The sequence below is a fragment of the Uloborus diversus genome, chromosome 10 (assembly GCF_026930045.1).
Source record: "Uloborus diversus isolate 005 chromosome 10, Udiv.v.3.1, whole genome shotgun sequence".
Lineage (NCBI taxonomy): Eukaryota > Metazoa > Arthropoda > Arachnida > Araneae > Uloboridae > Uloborus > Uloborus diversus.
Genome location: NC_072740.1, coordinates 114,131,393 through 114,156,091, shown reverse-complemented (window position 1 = coordinate 114,156,091; position 24,699 = coordinate 114,131,393). Strand labels below are relative to the sequence as shown.

General features: G+C 31.2%; 1 protein-coding gene across 1 annotated transcript; it reads right to left on the bottom strand.

Annotated features, from left to right (window-relative positions):
• Window positions 1–627: 627 nt before the first annotated feature.
• LOC129231424 (ubiquitin-conjugating enzyme E2 C-like) lies at window positions 628–24,095 on the bottom strand. Its single transcript, XM_054865737.1, has 5 exons — window positions 23,810–24,095; window positions 19,962–19,989; window positions 15,399–15,485; window positions 8,610–8,814; window positions 628–1,177 (listed from the first exon to the last, which is right to left on the bottom strand). The coding sequence occupies exons 1-5, from the start codon at window positions 23,914–23,916 to the stop codon at window positions 1,059–1,061; spliced, it is 546 nt and encodes a 181-aa protein (XP_054721712.1). The 5' UTR covers window positions 23,917–24,095; the 3' UTR covers window positions 628–1,058.
• Between the last annotated feature and the right edge of the window lie 604 nt (window positions 24,096–24,699).

Genomic DNA, 24,699 nt, shown 5'->3' with positions numbered 1-24,699 from the left:
CAGCTGCATGTGGCCCACGGGCCTTTGGTTGAGTAGGATTGTATTAAAGCAATATTTCAAATTCCCAACTTTAGTACAACCCTTAATATCAGCTTAATAGGCAGGAAACCAATTGTTTATGAACATTTGATGTAGCTCGCAATATAAGATATTAAACAATGAAAAATTGTTTCGCTATTAAAGTATTGTCAGAGACTTTTAATACCATTACCAATAACTAAAAGTTTCAAAAACAATTTTTTTTTTCTAAAATTTAGTTATTTTAATCAGTCATTGCAAGATACCAATGTCAAACATGATTTTAAAAACAAACAAGATCCAAAGTACGTGTGAAACATTTCAAAATTCAAATTTAATTGCATGTAAGTACTTTATGTTTTCAACATGTTCTTTTGACTTTTAAGATAAAGGTTATATATTAATTTTTAAGTCTGCATTAGCTTTACAATCTAAAACAAATGATATTAAAACTAAGCAAATTCAAAACTTTTATTTTATTAATACAGCAATTTTCCCAAAAATTTTAAAAATTGCACAGAACTACAAAATTATGTATATAAAATCGATTAATTTTATATCAAACAGTAAATGAATGATTAGATAAAATTTCAAATAGATTGGAATCATAAGTTTAAAAACATTAAGAATAACATATAAAAGTTTAAAATAAAATAAAATCAAACGAATATCTACAAATGAGAATTTGATTGCTAAATAAAAGAGCTACATTTTTGAAGTGTAAATGTATCACAATCATTTACACTGTACCAATCTTTTAATGATTAATGAAAGATAAAATTCATTTTAAAATCAAATTTTTTTCAATACTGTATACACATAATAAATAAGTAAATAGAAAATATGTAAAAAAAATAATTTAATACAAGCACTGATTATTAAAGTTGCATTATACTTACTCCTGAAAAAATTAAATACAATTCATTTGATAAACAATAACAAAGTAAGCATAGTGAAGCTTTAATAAACATAAAAATACAAAGCAGTCCTAATTTTTATTAAGATGTTTTAGAAAGAGTTATTGAAAAAGAGATTCTTTATTAACTTCTTTTTTTTCGTACATCAACATCATATTTTTCATGAAGAAGTTTTCTGTATGCTATCTGATCTTTCCATAGTTGTGCAGCTTGTGTATTTAGGGGACTGTCGATGTTTGGTTCTTGAAAGAAAAGAAAGACTTTTCAGAATTAATATATATAACTTTATATAGAAAAACTAAAGAAGAACTAAAAGTTACTGCTTGTGCTAAATAATGTTTTGTAAACAGCTATACAAAATAATACAAATAATTATGATCTGAAAATTTTGAAACTTCTGCTTTTTTATTCTTTCTAGTTTTGATTCCTGAATTGGAAAATGAAATAAACGAACCATAAAAAGTGTCAGGGCAGTTGCCCCCCCTCCCCCACCCTGAATTGCCGCCACTGCCTCCCATAATTTCACCTGGAAAGACCTTCTTTGATATTCTACTGTATAACAAATAAAAGTAGAAAATCTGCTAGAAACAGAGACTAAAAATATTTTGATATATTTTTTTTATGTAGGGGAGAGTGGAGCTAGAGAAGTTCCGTTTTTTAAACAAGCTCAAAATTTGTTATGAAAACGTTGTTTTAGAAATATTATTCTGAGATTAAAATAATAGAGTAATATATGGCCCTATGATGTAACAACTGTTTTTTGTGTAGTATTTTGTAAGATTTTTAAAATAATTTTATAGTACGAATGTCAAGAAGGAACAACTTGCCCCTTCTGGGGGCTAGTTGTTCCGCGAGTGGGGCAAGTTGTTCCGATATTAATCCGACGATGGTTAACGATGATGATTTCGAGATGAACATCATATTGAGACGAGTAATTTGTTAAAGGTATGATTTGTGATAAAAATAATAAATGTTGATTATAAACAAGTGTTTATTTAAAAACTAATAAGCAATATTGTCCGAATAATCAAATATATATTTTTTTAACTTAAAACAAACTAAACTTATTTTACATTTTAGCATTGATGTCTTGCATTTGAAGGTTTAATGATTACCTTTTAAGTACATATACATATATTAAGGCACACTTAATAAGTATAGAAACATTATATTGTATTAACATAGTAAAATATAGTAAAAATAGAATAATTAAGTAAAATTAAATAAAATATTTAACATCTTCTGTAGCTAATAAGCTATGATAACTAGTTCAATCTGCTATCATAACAGAAAAACCACCTTTGACTATAAATGATACAATACTTCACAGACGATCCATAAAAGAGGTTAGTGCAAATGGTAACAATTAACTCTATTACTTGCGGGTGGATATTGTTATTGTGGACTGATTGTTTATTTACTTATTTATTTTTGTGTTTATAAATTACTGAATTTTGAAAATACTCATTTTAACTTAACACGTGCAAGATTTATCTTTAGACATTCCATTTCCTTTCTTCTCCTTTTTTCCTGAAGACATAAAGTTTTCCTCGATCACCGAAATTTGACTAGTTGAAACCAGATTTTTACATCTACATACATTTTACATTACATGTACATGCCTGTAAACGAGTGACCAAGCCAGTTTTGCTAGAAAAAATTCTCCAGCTTTAAACGTTTTGGAGTAACCTAAGTTGATTTGATCGATCTGTTTGCAGGACTTTCTATGTCCGTTTACAGTAATGAGCGATTCTTTTTTTGCCTGTACGTACATTTTCTACACAGTACAATTACCACTTTTAGTGTTAGTTTAATCGTTTGCCTCTAGTATGGTTTGAATGAATGTCAGTGTTCTTGAGATTTTCTTTTGCTCTCGTAAGTTCTAGTATTGCTTTTTCTACCAAGTGTGCAATATCAACAAATATCCTGAAATTCCATATAACCGTGGCACCCTATTCTGCGGGCAACCAGGTGTTTATTGTACATGCATAATATTCTTAATTACCATTTTCATCAACTGTTGCAACTATCTTTCTCTGGATTACGAAAAGGAGGTTGCTTGCGTTTTTAATTTACACCTTCAATAATGAAAGTCCTACGTTAATTTGGCCAGGCGAAACTCACAAAGGAGAAGCTAATGTTTCTGGCTAATAACGGCTAAACAGATAGAGCCTAGACAGATCCACTTGCGTAGGATATGGATCTGTTTAATGAGACATCTGCCTTGTCTGAGCAACATTGAACTGTTTTACTTCTTTGGCTACTTTCTCAAATCACAACAAGGTAGTACAGCTCTAGAACATCAAATTTTACAAATTTCATATTAAGATATGAAAGATATTTTGATTCATAATTAGATCTTTAACAAGTTCATATTTTTCTATCTGTCTATAAGAGAACGACCAAATCTTTTCGGTGAATCACTGGTGAGAGTCAACCTCCTCCGAATTCTATGTTTCATGGTGAGGAATATATACATATAATATTGTTTTTGTTTACTGCACTGCTGATATAGATAAATAGGGACAATGAGTTCCTTGGGGCTAGTTGTTCCTTGGAACAACTGGCCCCCCAAAGAAGGAACAACTAGCCCCACAAGCACGTCCGTGAAAAATTAAATTGTAGGCAAGATATCGGAACGTAAATCATTTCAGCGTAGTATTTTAGGATGCACAATCGATATTTGTATAAAAACACCAAAGAACTAAACATTATCATTTAAAGTTCATAAAAAAGACTAAAAAGTTCAAAAACGAAAATATTTACAAAAAAAAAAAGATCAGTGATGCACATGCTCAGCTTTTAATATACCGGACAACACTGGCCTGGCTAATATGGCTGCCATCGTTGCACTGTAACATCCTATTTTATGAAGTATTTACAAAATACAATTAACTTTTTTCTTTATTAAGCTATTTCAAAGGGAACAACTTATCCGCGGAACTTTTAGCCTCACCCTAGCCTATCTTTTTACAAATGAGTCACAAAATTCAAGAACTAACTAACATTTTAACATTTTTCAAGCACTTGAAAAATGTATTTTTTAAAAAATATTTCAAGCAGATTTCAAGCTTTTTAAAAAGCATACAAATCATGATGCAGGAATTCTTGGAGGGGTTTTTTTTTTAACAGAAAAATATGCATTAATTTATTACAGAAAAGATGGACATGAAACTAATTAAAACAACGCATCCTACGGCAATTGCGGGGTTCATGGAAACATTTGAAATCCTTCTATGCTGTAAATTACAAATGTGCTGATACATTAGTTTTTTCTTACTCAAACAAGGTATACATACTGAAATTTGAAAATGCGTTGCATAGGTGGTGTCAAACCAATCACTCAAAACATTGCCTCTTTGAATCTGAAGGCTTGCAAACACCAAAAATTGAGAAAAATTCTGTACAGTTTTCAAATAATTCATTAAGCTCCTTCAGTACTAGGAGTGAACAGGCTGTATGTCATGTAATTTTTAGTTCCTTAAAAGATATTTGAATAGCTCTCGTTTGAAGTAATGAGCTGAAATATATATGCTTTCATTCACGACCCAGGTTTGATCCCTGTAATACAGCAAAACCTTCCACTTTTATCATGCTGACAATACGAATTCTGTTTTTACTAAAAGGTAAGGACATTTTTTTAATAGAAAAGAATAGTGTCAACATATTGATTCTTTTATACGGATGAAAGAAGAATCAAGTAAAATTCTTTTCAAGACTGTTGGTACTCGACAATATATTCTTGTCCCTCCGACAGAAGAAACTTATTATCAGGGATGAGAGTGGTCGGAGAGCAAAAAGGAGGAAATCCAAAAAAATTTTGTAAAATGGATGATATCCAAAACTGCATCAAAATAGAACACACAAGCCATGATATTCAAAAATTCAACAAAAAAAGGCTAATTTACCAGTTTTAAAGGTAATAGGTATTTAAGCATAAGTAATAATTTTGTACAGTTTGCTGCATTGTACCATTCCTTGCAAGAGTGCTTATTAATAAATAAATCTAAATTTTGAAAAAAAGACAACAATTTCTAACCCCTGATTGAACAAATGGTTGGGAGAGTGAGGACAATAATGTCAACTTTTCATATTTTTTAGAAAAAAAATACATTTTTTTCATTAAAAACATTTGAGTTTACAGTGCTAAACGCGTGAAAACATAAATTTTAAAATTAGGTCTGTTTGTAAAGTAAAAATTTACAACGGTGGTTTACTTTATGTGGTAGAACATACTTTTCATAGTAAGAATTGAAAATAAATAAATATATATGTGTATAAACGATTGATTATCTTTTTCCTTGCATTGGAACCCAAAATTTATCTTTAAAACTTCCTAATACGATTACTGAATCAAAAGAACAACTTGCAGCCGCCTCATTTAATCATGAAATCTCGAAACTTTTTAACAGGCTGTAAAGCCTAAACGGTTTGAGATTCACCATAAATATTTTTTACACTTTCTTAAATACACAAAAAAAGTAACCATGCGAAGTTTCAATAAAATTCGAGATTGTGGGTGCCACATTTTTCGATTGACTTTTGCATTTTTTCTAAAATAAATTAATGAAATAAAAATATTATTGAAATAATGAATAAAATAAGCAGATACAAGGTATCAAATAGTGAAAAACCATCCACTATTAAAAATAATTGAAATACTTGCAGGATGCAAAAAGATTGAAATCTCAAACGAGGCATGCATATTTCGGCGTAGCACGTGTTTGACATCGTTTTCATGATTCCAAAACATACGTTTTTGGCAGATATCGCGGAAGAGGAAGATTCGAGACGGAAAATAGAAAAAATAAGAAATCGGAGACCGAAAATTTGAAAAAATCTTATTTTTTTCCGATTTTTGAGAAAAATAAGGCCTGAAAGAGACAAAAGAAAGGAGGAAAGGTTCTAAACGTCAACAGAAAAAGTCGGAATTCCGGCAAAAGCCGGAAAAATCTCATCCCTGTACTATTTTCTCTTTATAAAAATATGTGGTTATATGACCCTCCAGCGTGTGTATTAACCACTAACTTTGAATCAAGAGAGGCAACAGCTTGTTCCTAAAAAATTTTACATTTTTATGCTAGTTAAAAACATTTTATGCAAAACTGTTAACAAAAATTTCAATCTGCTTTTACATCTGAGTGATAAATTAAAGAATGATCTTTCAAAAGAGAACAATATCAAGATCAAAGAAGAAATTAGGACAGCTATGCAACAAAAACTCCAAATTTTATCTAAATTAGACAGTTCTGTCAAACAATCAGAGATTACAGAACATGGTAAAATTTTCTTTGAATTGATGAAATATATTTTCAGAGTTACTATCAAAATTGATGCATGATATTTATTTTTATATGCAATGAAAAGAAATAAAGTGTCCTTTAATGATTTAATAGTTCCACAAAAGTTTCTTCTCGTTTCGCACTGCCTCGTTCTTTACCAACAGATCGAAAAAAGTCCTAGAGTTGACCAATGAGCTTACAGAAACGAAGCTGGGAGTGGCTAGGGTTACAAGATCGTTCCAGAGAGCAAGCAGACTGAAACGAAAAAGCTTCCATCTGCCGACAGCAAGGGGGCGATTATGGCATAATCTGGCAACACTGCAGCCACATAAATGCTCTGAAGAAATGACGAGGCTCAATGGCCAGTTGTGTGTTTAGGAGGTAGCTTGAGGGAACAAACTCTTTAGTTGGATACTTTTCAAGCGAATCCGAGTTTTTTTTTTAAAGGATATTTTTGAAAAAAGTTATGATTTGATTGAAAAAAAAACGTTACAAAGTGAACTGCAGCTAACAGTACGTAAAAATCGGGAGTCAATCCGTAAGATAAGCGACTGCTGATGCAGATATCAGCAGTATCGGAACACACTTTTAGTGATGGCACCCATGACATTAAATTCAAAGAAACCAAAACACTTTCAAGGACTACCCACTATTACGCCAGATTAAACAGAGATTGAAATTTTCAAACATCCCAACAATTTTAACAAAAAGGAAGAAGAAATAAAGATCAACAAACTCTGGCATGCTACACTTAGATGGATTATCTCGAGAGATACTTCTAGCCAACCAGAAACAGCGACAACACCCAGCAGCCAATCCCCAAGCTCAAATTTCAGTCAACCAGAAACAAGGATGAACGTTCATCAGCCAATCCTGGCCCAGAACGAAGCGAGAGCTAGCTCTTCTGACATAAATAGTGACAAAACTTTGATATCTGCATTAGTTGCTAGGAAATCGCTTCCCTGGAAGCTTTGACTATGCTAACACTGAAGATGGCAGTTGCAAATTGCAAATGCGGCCAAAATGTTTGGAGTAACAACACTCAGACCAAGGCACAACAGCCCGGAATCTTACAACATTATTGCTGAAAACAATGTTAAATACAAAATTAGTGAAGTCTAAGCGTCAAAATCACATGGTTGGGGTTTTGTTTGGTCGCATGGGAAAGTTTTACATAAGCAGATGCAATTGGATTTCAAAACGCATAAAATGCAGGGAGTGAAGCCTAAAAAAAACTAAAATGTGTAAACTGTATGTTTAACCAGTAAGATTTATTCAAAGGCAGGAGGAAGGTGTGAAAAATCTGGTTGGTGGGAGGATTTGAGGAAAAGCCACTTTTCCTCCAAAAGCATGCAAGTTGACAAGACTGAAAGTAAGGATACCTCTATCTTTTGCTTTCACAAGAGAAAAATTTAAATGAATGTACTATTAGAACATAATGACAAACTTTGGAGATTATCTTTCAAAACTTTGAAGGGCAAAATTTTTAACTCCAGTAAAGGACGCAAAAGAATTGTGCAATGTACATGTCAAGACATAGGTGCTCTAAACGAAAAAGAAAAAAAAACTGATAAAATAAAAATTCATAATTGAAAACAGCAAGCATTGGTTTAAATTTAAAAATTAAGACTAAAGAGAGAAAGAAAACAATCCTATAACCCTAAAGTTTACACTAAAATAGGTTTTCCAAAGGCTGCACTTTTTAAAAGCTTTGCAAACTTTTTTTTTTTCTTTTTGCAGGATAAATAAACAAACTTCCGAAACAGGCAGACAAACAAATATACTCCTCCTCCCCCAGAATTTTTGGAAAATTGACACCCCTGGGGTAACTGAGAGACAGTTGTGAGATACAGGAGTTTATTAAAATACTGGAGACTTTGCAGATAGGTTTTTCTGGTATCAAACTCTTAATAAAATATTCCGGAATAATAAAAGATTTAATGCAACGAAGAAATGATTCTTAGTTGAAAGTAGCTGATAAAATTTCATTCAAGGGTCAGGATGGAAAGGAAAAAGAATTACAGCTGCTCCAAGTTTTGTCACAGCACAAAATAAGTTCAAAGTACTATAATGATAAGCAATTTACACAAATCTGAGTACATTTGAACTGCAGCTCTATTTAATGGAACAGTAGTTTTCAAAAACATTTAAACAGGTTTTGCAAGTTAATTTATAGAAAAGGTTAAAACAATTTCATAAATTCATGTTGCAACATATCTATTCATTAAAAATATTTACTACATTTTTTGGACATGTATGCAGTTTTACCTGCTTTTTCGTATAAACTACAATTATAGGGAAGTATTAATCACTTTTTAACTAATCTCATAAAGGAAATTCATTTCATATTGATAGGTGCAAAAATACATACCCTAAAGTAAAAAATACATACCTGAAAGTAATGATTGTAAAGACAACAAAATTGTTCTTGTGTCATATGATGCCGTCCATTTTTCTTTTAATATATCAAGGCATATATTTCCATGATCATCAACGTTCGGATGGAAACAAGGCGTGGTAAAGTGGATACTCGGTGGAGCATAAGGATAATTACTGGGAAATTCCAATCTTAATTTGTAAGTTAAACCTTCATAAACCTAGAAAACAATGCATTTGAGTATTTTCAAATAATTTTATAGCTACTTAAACATGTTAAAAAGCTTTTAGACGAAAATGTAATGGAATAAACTAAATATGAGTATGGAAAATACAAGATCAGTGATAATGCAAATTACTTCAAAACAAACTTGGACTTTCCATTAAATAATCTTACAAACTAAACTCATCTAATCTTGGTCAACGAAAGGACAGATAAAAAATTCTATGAAAAAAATTCTCTGCAAAAATAATAACAATAATGATAAAAAGAATCAAGATGGAGAGGATTTATTATCTTCAAAAGAAAGAAAGAAAAGAACCAATAAACTTCAACAAAACACTTAATAAAATGAGGGGAAAAATGAATAAAATGCTAAAACACTTAGCGCCAGCAAGAAATAAAATTGCTAATGAGTAGTATACAAAAATACTTTTTCAATTGCTTTGTAAATTTAAAACACCCTTAAATAATGTTTGCAAACAGAGAAAAAAAGCAATAAAATGAAAAAAAAATTCTAGGCTACAATATATATAGAAAGAGAGTGAATTTGACCTAATCTGCCAAACAAAAGGGCGAGTTAGAAGAACCCAAGTGGAACATAGTATCATCCATTATCCTATCCAATTTGTTACTTTTTTTTTGCAATTAAAAATGTTTTTCCAAATAAAAAAAGGGCATTAAATTACATTAAGGAGGAAACCAGTCCCGGAGGACAAAATGTTAGTGTTTTTCGTGAATGTTTTTAACAGGAAAGAAATAATCAGAATTTCTTTAAACTTGGAGGGTATTTTATTCATCTTTTGAAATACACCTTGTAATTTTTTTAAGCTATTTCCATTAGATTTAGTGGAGTTAGAAGCTGCTGTCCATGGGCAATCGCCATCAGAGCCTGTTGCTGGTGGGTATTACTGAAGCCAAAATTTTTGTCTTAATCTCATAACAATTTTTCTTTCTCGTAAACAATATATTTCCTAAGAATATGAACTTAATTCTGATCAAAAAGGGTGAAAATTGCATGGTTTTGAGGTGTTTAATTATAATGTTATGCTCTTCTACCAATTTTTTCATATTTATTGTATTAAATTATTTTATAATTAATATATAAGAGTTAGGTTCATATAGAGCATAATCGAAAAAAGAACATTCACACAAACTTTCAGAACGACTAGTCAATAACTCTTTGAGCTAGAATGCCCACCAGTTAAAAAAATGTTGTTTCGAGAAAAACGAGATTGAAAAAAGATGCTGTGAAACAGGGTTTGTTGATTTAAATCAGCTTGATTTGTTCAAGTGATTTTTTTTTAATCATTAATTTAAATCAATTGATGTGAATCAAGTGATTTTTTTCTAACAAAATCTGATTCTATTACATTTTTAGAATATGTTGCTCTAAATTTAATTATACTGCATTATACAATCTTTAATTCAACTGACAAAACTACATAGATTCATCTTTCTGTGTGTGTGTAACAGAGATTTTCTGTCTCTTGCAATATTGCTTTCACTCCAAAATTAGAACAAAATAAAAATTTGCTGTTTTCTTATACACCATGACCGATATAGTTAAGAAAAGCAATTGTTCAGCATATTATTGTACACTAACAACATATAAACATATATGATGGAAACCTTATCTGAAAGAAAAGCATAAAACAAAATCACATCTTATCTGAACATTATAATACATTTGAAAATCTTAAAAAGTTTATTTAATGTTTAGAGAAGTTATCTTAATTTTAAGTGTAAGCTGAATGGTTTCATTAATTCGGATTGCTTTATTATGAAGGGTTTTTTTTTTACCTTCATCCCAATTCAACAATTGAATCCACTTTGGAAATTATTTTGACTCTAAGCTGATTAACATGGAAAACTGCCAAATTTTAAGTATTTTTCTTCTAAAAAGTATGAAAATTATGATTCTGAGAAATGATGATACCACTGTGTCCAAGAATTATAGTTGAAGAATTGGTGGTTGTAGCAGGGGGAAAGGGGAATTTAAATTTCATTTTAATCATTCATTTGTATTAAAACTGGTCTAGTTATACAAACCTATTATTAAAAATAGCTAATGCCATGAAATGAAAATTGCTAGTTGCTTTTTCATCTGTTTGTTGAAATATATTATTTTTATTAATGTAAATTAATATCTACATTTTTGAATATTAAAAAAAAATCAATTTAAATTTAAAAAATCAGACTTTTTTTGATTTGAAAAAAAAAAGAAAAAAAATCACAAACCTTGCTGTGAATGTTTTTGAATTTCCAGTCACTTTCTCATAGCATCGGAACTAATCAAAAATTCTCACTGAAATTTCGGCAACATATTCCGGAATAGCTTTACTAACATTTCATGGCACATAAAAAATGGATTTTTTTGACACATCTAAACTGGCTCCCCCCTTAAATAGCTTTCAAATATATCCACAAATCTATTGTTTATAACCAAACGACAACTACTGTAACCCCACCAATCAGCAAGAGAAGCGAACTCGGATCGATTAGCGATCCGATCATTTTAATGAAAATGTTTAAATAGAAAGAGGGGGAAAAAAAGTACCTTGATTAAAACGCATTAACCTCCCCACTCTGAAGCAAAATAATCATTTTCTTGAACTAAAATGCATAAATATAACATAATATAAAAATAAAGAACCAACTTTCTAAAATCTTTCCTATTTAAAAAATAATAATTCTTATGTGTTGAAGAGTGGGACTTTTATGTACCTGATAACTTTTTTCAGTTTCTGCCACAGTAAGCTAATGCAATTTTAGCTCAATCTATTAGCAGCTGCTTCTAGGTTGTCATTTTTCTGATAATTCCCTGAATACTACACACACTACAATGCCAAAGAGCTAAAATATGATTGTATTTTTTATGCTACTTGTGGTTTAAGCTCGACCCCTCCCCCCACCCCTGAAAAAAAAAATTAAACAGAGGGTGACATTGCACTTTTTAAACTAAAATTTAATCTGCCGGGGTTTTTTCTTTTCTTTAACAAAACTAAAAATACCAATAAAGTACAAAAAAATGTGTCGAAAATTTTTTTTACAAAAGAGATACTGATGTAATACTTTCAAAAATACTAAGCAAGATAAAAATCTTCAACTGTTCCATAGTATATTACATATACACTTCGCTCTACACGAAATAGTCTATTCTTATGTGCTAAATTATCTCTTAAGTTTGTAGTCAAAGCATTACTCTTCAAAGCTTAATACAGAAAATACAGATATTTTAATAGAATGGCAAGAAAAGAGAAAATAGGACTGGTGGGGAAGATTGAGTAAATACCAAGTGAGTAGGGACATTTTTTTTTGGAGGGGGGGGGGGGGGTATTTACCGGAGGCCTGGATATTTGGAAAAAAAATTTAAAAAGTGAATGGGTATTATGGGAATGTGGGGCAAAGAGAAGTAGTTAAGATGGCTGAGTTTTTGCAATATGAACAAATTGGAAATTTGTTTTGAAAATAACAGTACATATAGAAAAAAAACATTGTATTTCATTATTATACTTGCAATGAAAATGTTTTTTATTTTTTTAAATCTGCATCTTGGAAAAAAAAGTGAAAATTTCACTTTTTTTATGGGTCAAAATGAAAAATAAAATATTTTTTCCAATGCAATTTTCTATTTGATTATACAAAACATTCTTGATCAAATTAATCAGTAAATAAAAGGTTGAATGAATAACTGAAAAGGTATTGAAACAATAAACAAATAAATAAATTAGTTAATATATGAAGAAAAATAAATTAGTTGATAAAAGAGTGAATGAATAAGAAAATAAATGAATGAAAGAATGTTAATGAATTAATTAATAAATGAATGTTTAAGTGATTTAGTAAATGAATGAGTATACAAATAAACTTTGCTCCGCATGTACTCTGCTAATTATATAAAATATTTAATACAAATACGCTGCACCAAATATTAGGTCTAAATATTTAAAATGTTAATTACAAGAACTTGATCCTTTTATAATAATAAAATTCATTTGAGTCTCAAAATATACAATAAGAGTATCAATTTTTGAAAATTGCCTGTATTATCATATGCTTTATCATCAGCGGTATTGTTTCCCTGACTGGAATATATTACTACAAGTTAAAATATTACGAGATAGGTGACGTTAAAAGCCAAGTAAATATTTCACCATTTCACTTTGTCCCACATTCCTTTACATTTGTTATCTAAATATGAAATAGGTAAAATTGAAACATTCATTTGTTTTATGCATAGTTAATAACATTTATTACTAAAAGATTTTATGCACTTTTTTCGTAATTCAAACAATAATGTGACAAATATGAGAGCAATGATCAAATCTTAGTATGAGCAGGGCCGAATGTAGCTCCATGCCGCCCCTCGGTACATTTGAAATCTGTCACCCCCTTACCCCCTAAAAGAAGCAAAAACTCAAAAACACGCAAAAAAGTGTTCCCAAAATTTAAAATGTCAAGCTTATGAAGAAATGATAATATTTCACATTCAGGGAGCCCCCGATAGGAGGTTAAAGCAATTTCCCCAAAAAAAATCTTTATTCGGCAAATTTTGCTGATGATTTGAAAAATTGAGATAATATTGCAACATATTAGTTTTTTAATTTTTAAAATTGATTTTTAATGAAACCTAGCATTCCTTCTCATTAGATATTATATACCTCTCTATGAAATGATGAGTGTAAGCTTGTGTTTTATCATTTGGTAAAATTAGAACTTTCCTCCTCCCAAAAATTTTAATTTGGTTCGCCTTCGTATTATTTAATTTTGTACATCGTTCATGGCTGAAGTATTGCTCTTGGGCAGGTTATCAAGCGATTAATATGACCAATTTAAATAATATTTACAATACGTATATTTATTTACAATTATCAATTAATAGAACATGGTTATTTTTTCATGGCCCTATAGTTTCATAAAACATGTTGTCTTTCATTCTTTGAAGTTTTAAAACATTTCCTTACAATGGCAACACAGATGAATTACTGAAAAAATATATAGACTTAAGTTAGACTTATAAGTAGAAATACAATGATAGAAAATGGGAAAATAAAAAGTAACCGAAATTTGTCTCAAATGCTAAGCATGTTAGTATGCTTCACATAAGACAGCATCTTAATTTTCAGAAGAAAAAAAAAAGTACAGTGCATCTCTGGTTAGTTGAGCTGTGACCTTGACTATGTTTACCTGTTTTAGGGGAGTTTTGTGAAAAATAGACGTGTTATTGGCTCGGATTTTAGTTGGAATGTTTTTGAAAAGCTACTAAGAAAGTTTCTCAACTCAACTTAGCGACAATTACCCCTCCCCATTTTTTGAAACAGAGGTAAACATCGTCAGAGTCAGAGCTCAACTTTGTTATGAATTCATTGTCAACTTTTTTTTAAGCTACCTATTAGTGCTCTTTTGATCAAAACTGAGTTTTGAAATCAAAACCCTAGCTTTGTTTATTTAAAATATATATACCCGACTCTTTGATGAGCACTGAACTTGAATGTCTTGTGCATTGACCATTTTATCAGTTCTCCTCTTTATTACAGCACCTTTATCATGTTTTTTTTTTTCATGTACGAATCACCGATTTGAATAATTTCCACTGTTATTACGTTCACTCACTTGGGTTCTTACCAAGGGCGCCCATATAGGGGGGCAAGTGGGGGGGCTCAAGCCCCCCCTTTAGAAGTTAGAACTTTATTGCTTTTAGTATATATTCTTTGCAAAAATGTAAAAACATTTCTTCTCCAGCCATTAATGAATAAATTAATAAAAAAATAAAATTTTAATAACTAATCTGTACTGAAATCAGTTTCTATGAGGAAAATATCCTTCTAAACCGTGGGGAAAATATCTGAGCTCCCCCTTAAAATTTTGCCTATGGGTTCCCTTGGTTCTTACCACTTCTCACTATTTGATGGTATTTCATTAGTGAATTACTTTGCAAAGAGTCCAAAGTTTCCGCTTTTGAAAACTGCCCATTTGAAAAAATATATTAAGATTAAAAAAATTTTTGAAGACTTTTCTGTTCTTCGGTTTTTAATTTAGCATGTTTGCTTTTAAAAATCATTCAGCTCTTTTCTCTTATCACTCATTTTCGTTTGCCTCCGCGACTTAATATTAACAGAAAACAATTTTTAAATATTAATAATGTAAAAAAGAAAATTAATGTCAATCACCCAAGAAACCAACACTGAATAAAATTTAGTATAGCACTAAAAATCTTAGTCAAACTCCAATCTTGTTGCGACTTTTAAATAAACGAAACACTTTCTGAAATCAACAACCGCTTTTTGTTTTCACTTAATATTTTTTTACGCTGATCAATTACCAGGATTAAAAAACATTTTATTTTCATAAGATGTTTGAAAGTAATCATTATTAATTACAAGAAAAAATTGTCTTCGAAAAGTGAAAGACTGCTTATTTTTTACTTTGAAGAATAAAAAAATCATTAAATAAATGTGTGATTAAAGCATAATTCATCGCCCCTGAAAATTTTGCTGTCCTAGGCAGCTGCCTACTCTGCTTATTTTGAAATTGTGCGTTGAATATATGACGTACTTATCAAATAAAAAGTAAAAATCTTACTGTTCCTGTCGCTCCATTAATTGTACCAATCCAAGTGAATATATTTTCTTCAGCTGGAAATGCTGATACTCCTTTATCGCCTGACATCTGAAAGTAATTAACGTCAAAATATAGATTCTTTAAATGATCATAAATTCATATATTTATTAAACAAAAACTAAGCAGAAATTTTTTAAATCCGAGGTCCTAAAATGCAATTACAAGCCATCTTTGCCAACATTAGGAAGAAGGTTTGGATTTGGAGCCTCTCCTCCGGAGTTTTTTTTTAAATTGAAGTTTCAAAAACGAAATTTTATAACAGTTTTAATAACATGGAGGGAGAAAGGATTGGGGGTTCTCCCGTGGAAATGTTTCGAAATTTAAGTCCAAAAAACAGAATAGGAGGTTATCTATGTTATTTTTGATGAAGTTAGGGGACGGCAGTCTTGCATAATATAGAGAAACGCGCAAGAGAATGGCGTTCGCAGAAAATTTTTGGCTCTGCAGATCTGCAGAATTTTTTTTCAAACTGCTAACCTTAATTTAAAAAAAATAATAATTATTATTATTATTAAGGGAATTTGGAAAAAAAAAAGTTTATTTCTGTTGAAGCCTTTTAAAGCACGTGTGAAAAAAAAAAGGTTTTGGTTGGTTTCAGTTGGTGAAAAAAAGCAAACTATATGTTATTGTAAAAAAAAAAATGATTTAAAGCACTTTTTCGGCCTCTTTTATATTTGAATATAAATTTAATTCTTTATTCAAGGGTGAGTTAGGCAAAATAATTACTTGCAGAAAATTTTATAGCCAGGATGTGTTCGCAGAAAGATTTTCATTTTATCTAGGTCTGGGGGACGGGATGGGTTTGGGGCTCTTCCCCGGAATAGTTCCAAAATTAAGTCCTAAAAATGAATAACAAGACATTTTTCAGAATAAGGATTGTGGGGTGAAGAAAATCCCTCAAAGAAATTATTCGGAATTGAAGTTCCAAAAATGAAGTTTTAGATGATTTTAGATGATGTTAGAGGGAGAAAAAATTTACTCTTTCGCAGTAATTTTTAGATATTGAAGTCCCTAAACCAAAATATAATCTTAGAGGACGTTGGTGATCATTACTGTAGTATGGGAGGGGGGCACCCCCACAATATCTCTCCTCGATTATACTGCCGCTCAAGTACTGATTATACTCCAAAAGGATGCTATTTTTCCTGTATGTATTTTAATTTTTAAACTATGCAATAACATATTTTTAAATTTAGGGATAATGTCATGACCCCCTTGGGAGTCGCGACCCACAGGTTGGGAACCCCTGCTTTAAATAAACTGATGTTGCGTGTAGTATGGAAGTATACAGTTAGCAATCTTCCCACTGTAATTGCCGTACAGGATTTCAGGTCCAACTTTGACCTCAAGTCGGCCCGTTATTTTATTGCACTAAAATTTTTTTCTGATGTTCCTGAGGTGAAAAGGAAAAAATATGGAGGGTATGCGTATTCGATTTCCCAAAAAATTTTTCCACCGTTATATCTTAGGACACCCTAACCTACATGTTTCATAGCTTTATGTGCACAAAACGAATTTCAAACTTAATCAAAGTATTTTACTTATTTTTTAATACGTTGAATACATGTTATAAGTTTTGTGAAAGATAGCTATTGGCTAATATTGTATGCTGTTTATTATTCCTAATAAACGCATGTCCCTTACCATCGTTGTGAATAATTTTTAATGTTAAAGAAAAGTTGTTTTTAATCAATAAATCAGTTACACACAGGTTTTCTTTTAATCATGCATTAAAAAGTGCAATATTACGCATGCAAACTGTATGTGTAAATACATTAGTATGCTTTTATACAATACAGTTTCAGAGAGCTCTATGGTGGTTAAATACAGTTTGGGCTGATTTTTACCAGTGGCATGGCCAAAATGGGTTTTGTCTGGCCAAAACTACAACCCTGTTTTATTTGCTGCAAAAAAAAAAAAAAAAAAAATATATATATATATATATATATATATATATATATATATATATATATATATATATATATATATATACAGTGAAGCTCCGTTTAAATGTTTCACTTTTATATGATTTTATCAATTATACGTTTTTTAAATTAGTCCCTGCAGAGTCGAATACATATCAACATATAGTTATTATAAGTTTTTTTTATTTTTACACTTTATTCATAATCCCTTCAAAAACATAAATGATGCTTCACTGTATATATAATATGCTGAAAAGTGCCCCAGACATAGTACAGAATTAAATTTGGAACTGATGTGATATACCCCCCTCTTGGCGACTTTTTCCTGTTGGCGCCAAGAAAGCGTCGCCAAGAAAACGATGTATGACGACATATGTCATACATCGTTCTTAGCGATGCTTTTTTAGCGCCAACAGGAAAAAATCAGATAAAAAAAAACATGATCAAAGCACTTCAGAACACAATATGTATAAAAACAACATAAAAGCACAACAAAAAACATCACAAATATATGCTTCAAAAATGTACAGGGCCGGGGTTTTTTGTAAACATATTAAAATACAATGAAATAAATTATTGTATTAATTACAAGTCGAAATTAATGCATTAATTTTTTTTTCATCATTTCTCCCGAATACGAGCCCTCGGTCTCATAGTACTTTCGTAATGAGACCTCGGCTCGCCGGCCCTGCCTCTGTCTCATTACGAAAGTACTATGAGACCTCTGGCTCACCAGGACCTCGCTCCGCTCGGTCCGTTATCCCTCCGACTGTTAATATACATTACAGTCGGAGTATGGATCATGATCAAAGCACTGAACCATGAACCCCACCTAATTGTTGTTTCTTTACCACAAACTTTCCCCCCGATAACCTTTTTGCAAACAAACACAAACCCATCTGAACATCTTTCTGTTGCTTTAATTTTCATAACGGAATTACATCTAGAACATAACATTTCATTTTGAATTAACCCAATTTCCCTCAAAAATTCTAAAAAAAACATCCTTATTTTCAATTAATTTGTAAATAAAAAATCTGTTTAGCACTCCGGTACGTCCAAAGGTTGGATGACCTGACGAAAAATTAAAAGATGACTCATTCATAAATTTCAATTGATATTTTTCAATAACACTGCAAACAGAACTCATTTTAAATTATAAAGCACAACTAAATTAACAGAAAAAAGTAACAATAAGAAGAATACTCTAAAATAAAGTTTAAATTGAAACTTTATTTTAGAGTATTCAACTTAAAAATACTTCAAATTAAAATCCCCCTAAGAGCGGAACATATGTGCACCTACCTAGACGGACACACGTGCGAAAAGACTTAGTTCACATCTGTACTTCCCAGGTATATTCTGCAGGGTTACTAGAGCTACCGGAAAAAGTTTTATCGCCAACGTTGGCGATTTTCGAAATGAGCTAAAAACTCTATCCTCGCCAAGGGGGGGGGGGGGGTATATCACATCTGTACCTTAAATTTCTTAATGTTCCAAGCAAAATAACGTCCATTAAAATAACTACTTCTCACTTGCTCCCATCAAAATCATTGGCCGAACTTCTATCTCCTACTCATTATGCCCTACAAAATTACAGCTAAAAAAATTTTGGAACAATCAAAAATGAAAATGTGTTGTACTAAACACAATATATGATTTTCTTAAATAAACGAGCTAATGTGGGCATCACATGACTTCCTTTTACGTTAATTTAATGATAGTAGTGCCTTGGATTAAGCAAAGAAACACTTTAAATATTTTTACCAAGTTTGTTGTGAACCACAGCCAAAAAAGGTTTATACAGATTAATTTTCCCAATATTGGACATTTTAATATGATTTAATGGTTAACTCTCTAAATATTGCCAATAGTGGCTAAAATAAAACAAGATTTGAAAAAAAAAAGTCAAGCCAAGTTGTTTTGTCGCCAAGTTAGCGACAAAACTTGGTGATATATTGCCAATGATTTCCCCTAAAAAGGTAGAAAAGACCCCCTTTGGAACATTTGAACACAATCAAAAAGGGAAGTGCAGAACTAGACCTCACTAAGAGTCTACGTACCAAATTTGAACTTTCTAGGACATACCGTTGTTCTTGAGTTATGTGACATACATACTGACGTCACGAGAAAACTCGTTGTAATTACCTCGGGGATGGTCAAAATGGATATTTTGGGTGTCTATAGGTTCTTAGGCACTTATCCACGTGTGGTCGAGTTGGAAAAAAAAACAACATTCATTCGGGGGTGAGCAAAATGGAAATTAAGTGTCGATTTTTGAGTGAATTTTTTTCGCGAATACAATACTTCCTTTTTGTAAAAGGAAGTAAAAAATAAACACTTACATGACTGTTTCCTTGATAAGAGTAAGGAGATAAATGAATAATAAAGAATGAAAGTTTACGTAATAAATAACAGCACTCTAAATCACAATAACTGAATTAAAGAGGTGCTTATGCTTTTATTTCTACAAGTGGATGTAAAATAATGAAAGTTTTAGGCTAATTAGAACAAAATTTAAAACATTTTTTCCTTGGGACAAATAAAAAGAACTTAAATTACACACCAAATACAACTTAATAGTACAAAAGCTACTAACCATCAATGACATTAATTCTTGTTGCAATCTGGAAATAAAAAAAAAAGAATTTGATTAATCATCTACATTTGATACAAACAAAAAAAAGAAGAACTAGTAGAACTTTTTATTATATACAGTGAAACTTTGATAAGCCGAAGTAAATATTCTTGTATAACTGAATGGAGCCTAATTTTATTCATTTTCGATACGCCGAATTTTAACGAGCTGCAATATTAGATAAATAGGATATAAGTTGAATTTTATTTTAAGACTGTCGTCAAAGCTTCCTTGCTAACGTTGTGTTTCTGTGTGTGTGCGTTTTGTTTTTGTCTCCCAAAAATATGAACCAAAAGAAAGAAACCAGTGCCATTGCATCAAAAGGAGCCTACACTCTAGACGTCCTTTGACCTCTAGACTAGATAGATCTAAAGAATCTATGAAACCGATTTTTAGCACATAATTTAACAAGTTTTTTCTCTTTTTGTCTTAAATTACTGTTTATTTCATTTCCTTCGGCAGAAAAGATTTCACTTCTGATGAGAAGGGGCCGGGTTACTGAACTTGTGGTATATTAGATGGATTTTATATAAATTATTAACTTTTTCACTATACATTTTTTTATGAATGGATATTTATATGGATTTGAGGTATTCTATGAAGCTGCTGGTCTAGCTTTTTGCTTTCATTGTTATAGAATGTGATTATAGTGCCATTTTAATTATTCCTGCACTTTAGAGATAGAACTTTAAAAAGTCGAAAAAACATTTTGATTGACAATGCAAGAAGAGCAGCAGATGTATTGTCCGCTTGAAATTCCCCCCCCCCCCCCCCGACTCCCTCCCTTTGATGCTTTAAAAGTATCTGACGGCTATAATGAAAGAAATTTATGCTTAAAATCTGTTTAATGAGATTTTTTTTTTTAGTTTTGTTTTTTTAATAAGTAAAAAAAATTTTACATGAAAATATAAATTAGTTTTCTAACCTATATAATCTTTTCAATGTATAGAATTATATTATACAATAATTATGTTAAATATATATTATCTTTCCTATCACTTTTTTGCTTATATTATAACTCATTTCTTTGTTTGCTTTTCCTGCAACTTCGACTTACAGAAGTCTCACTTTATATGTACATATGTATTCAGTTATGTAAAATACCTGGGGAGGGGGGGGGGGGATTTTTGAAGGTAAGTACCCAAAATCGGTATTTATTTTCCAGTGAACTTGATTCGTACAAAATACTCACATTTGCGAATACAGTGACTGCCGCTTTTTAAAATCACATTCGTTCTCAGGACATTTGAATTTATAAAGCAGCTGATTTTATAAATTGGCATACTTACATTTAAAAAAAATAAAAGGTTCTGAACTTTAAATACCTTAAATAACAAAATGAATTATGTCTTTTTTATTTTTTTAACTGTTTCAAAATACACTTGTCATTTTAACTAAACATGAGGTCTTCCTTTTTTTTAACGACAAGGATTTTAAAATATTGGCATATTGCAATTTGGTTAACAGAATTGGAGAGTAAAGATTCAATATCCTTTGAGAGTTTACCAAATGTTCTTGTCCAGTTTTTGATATCGTCCACATTTTAATTTTATTTCCTAAATTACTCTGTTAATAGTAAAACAATTTTTCACAGAAACAATCAAGTGCTTTCAATAGTCCTGGACGGTCAAAGGAAATGGATTGATCAGCGTCAATGCAAGAATTCAATGCATTATTTTGTATATTCTATGTATAACTTCATAGAAATTGGTGTATCTCTACTAAAAAATTGAAAATCTCGAAGGACTGGCTGCAAAGAGGATAAATAACGCTTGAACAGAACTAAAGAATCATTATTTAAGAACACGTCTTTGAAGCATTTAATCCAACTACATTTAATGAATAGGTCCCACATGATAAAAATAGAAAAAGTGGGTTTTCATTTAAGAATTCGGCTTTCGACTCCTTTCACAGCTCCCTTCCTTTTCGACCCATTGTCAAGCACTTGTCCTCTGCAATCTTCTAAGGGAATTCTATATCTTTTAAGACAATTCATCAATTCTTGAGTAATATCAAATTCCATTTTTTTTCTGAGAAATTTAGAAATTCAATAAATCTTTCCTGAAATAGCTTAATTTTTTTCAATGATATTATTAACATTTTTATTGGAAAAACAGCTTTAAGACCTTACGGGCCTCCTATAGCCCCGGCACTACAGATCTGGTATCCCCTCCCAAACGGCGGCTTTGTTCACAAGATCATTTTCTTAAATAAATCTGGCACAGCAGCATTTGTATTCACAAAGGATTTTTTTTATAGTTCGATTACGTACATATTTGATTCATTAAAGATGTCACCTCGATTGTTCATTTTGATGTCCTTGAATCTTATCCTTGCATCATCATGGCACCTAAATTTAATTTCTCACACTGTACTACAGTCGAATATGTATGCACTAGGGTGGTTCAAAAATAAATGTAAGAAAGAAAAGTTTCTCCTAGACACCAGGACACCCCTCAATATTTTTAGACTTGTGGATAGCAATATACAGAAAGAATTTTAGCTTCCTATTTCAACTGAAAGAGGGTGCTCTACCACCTCCCCTGAACTTCATCAGTATGGGGAGGGGGTTAAAAAAATATCTTGAAATAAAAAACCAACGCTACATATTATAATATACATGAGTATTAAGCATATACATTGCAATAAAATAATTTGCAAAAAAACAGCTGGGGAAATTAAATGTTTCTAAATTTGTGAGTTTCTATGCTACGGCTAATGTTAAATTGAAGGGTCATTGAGCACCCTCTTAAAATTTGAGTAAGAAGCTAAAACGTTTACAGCATAATACTATTAGTAAGTCTAAAAAAATTAGGGGATGTCCTGGACTCTAGCTGAAAAAAAGTTTTTTTGACCCACCCTAATATGCACTTTTGGTGGAATAAAATTGTATAGCATGAACAAAATAATTAAAAATTTCAGTAAAGATGTGGGAAAATATAAGCTATACTTTGAATGCAAAATTCACAACTACGGGAATTTAATGAAAGATCGAAATTCTGAAAAAATATGTTGCCACTTTTCTCCTCCTCTAAAATGTATGATCCTCTCCACTTAAACATTTGAATTTCAGCCCCCTATAGGTCTTATAGCGGGGGAAAATGAAAAAAATGCAATTAAAATAACTGTGATTTTTATTAAATGTCAAAACATTAATCCCAAGAGATTAGCATAAAACTGGAAACTATTGACTCTTAATAAATGCAATGAAATTAAACAGGATATGAATAATAGTCAAAAATGAATGTATGTAACGAAAAAAAGCATAAATCTTGCATTTACTTTCATATGCAAAAATTAGTTTAAAAAACAAGAAAATTGTTTATGGTTGAGAAACAAATTAGACTTGTTCACAGCAGATGAATAGTTTATTAGAAAAGTAGCATTTAGCTGCCAAGGGGGACAAAAATACTTGCCATTAGGGAAAGGCACCTCCCCAATTATAAATATTCATTAAAACTAACAGTATGCATAAAATGTTGCAAGAAACTTCTACTCCAACTTTAGTTTTACAAAATTTTAAACAAGTTCAATGTACACCTACTCATCATAGTGCATTCCAAAAAAAAAAAAAAAAAAAACAGAAAATTACTCCTGAAAACATTTTTCTACAATAAATGTCATGCAAGTAAAAAAAGAATGCTTAAAACTATTTTTCAAAACTTTAATATAACCTCAAGGCGAAACGCCTAAACAGTCAACAAGGCCGGAAGATAACTTCTCAAGAAGCGTGCATAGCCAATTTTCTTCCATGCATCAGTACCGACACCTAATTTATTTTTTAAAACTTTCTCTTTTTTCAACTTTACCTCTTTTTTACCGAATGACAAGCTCCTTCAGGTTTTCCAAGATCTGATCGTTTCTTGGAATCAACCGACGTTGTAGGTAAACGAGGGTCTACGTTTTGAGAAGCCATTTTTGTAATTTAATTAATTGCGGTTGATGAAAAACTAAGAAATATGCCAATGTCGTGAAGATTGAATTAATTGTATCGACAAAAAACTTTCTTTACATTAATCACCGTAATAATTTCACATTCCAAGAGCACACTTGCTCCCGCAGCAAAACTGATTCACTGAAAAAATACGTCACTAGAGCGAGCTCTATTGGCTGAGAGGCAGCCACTCCGAGTTTAAACTGCTAAACCAGCCAATGCTAATGGAACTGACATCTCTTCACTGCATTTCTGTCTCAAGTTTTTAATAACAGTGGAGTGTAGGATTGATTCGATGCTTTACTGGATTTTAATGAATTTTTTGGAATTTTTTCTTAAAACCTGTTTGAAGTACGTATAATTACAATGCATAAACATTATTACGACTTGAATATATGATTATATTGAAGGCAAGACAGGTATATTCAGTAAGTTACCGCCCTATAGCCAGGGCTAAGGCAGAAATACATGAAATACACCGCGTGTGCCTTGCCTTCAATATTCAAGTTGAACCGAACCATTGCTTCGGTCACTCGTCTGGTCAGTGCTAATTCTGTATTAGCTACCAGTTTGTTTGGCACTCTTGACGACTTCCTAAAGAGGTTTTCCACCTCCAGCTCAGTCACTCCTATACCGGGCTGATGAGTGCTAATAAGCACGAAACTGCAGTCCTCAGCTGGAATTGACTTAGCTGATGGTGTATTTCATGAAGCACACGTTTAGTTTTACTTCGATTTCCTATGTTTAATAGCTTGTTCTATGCTG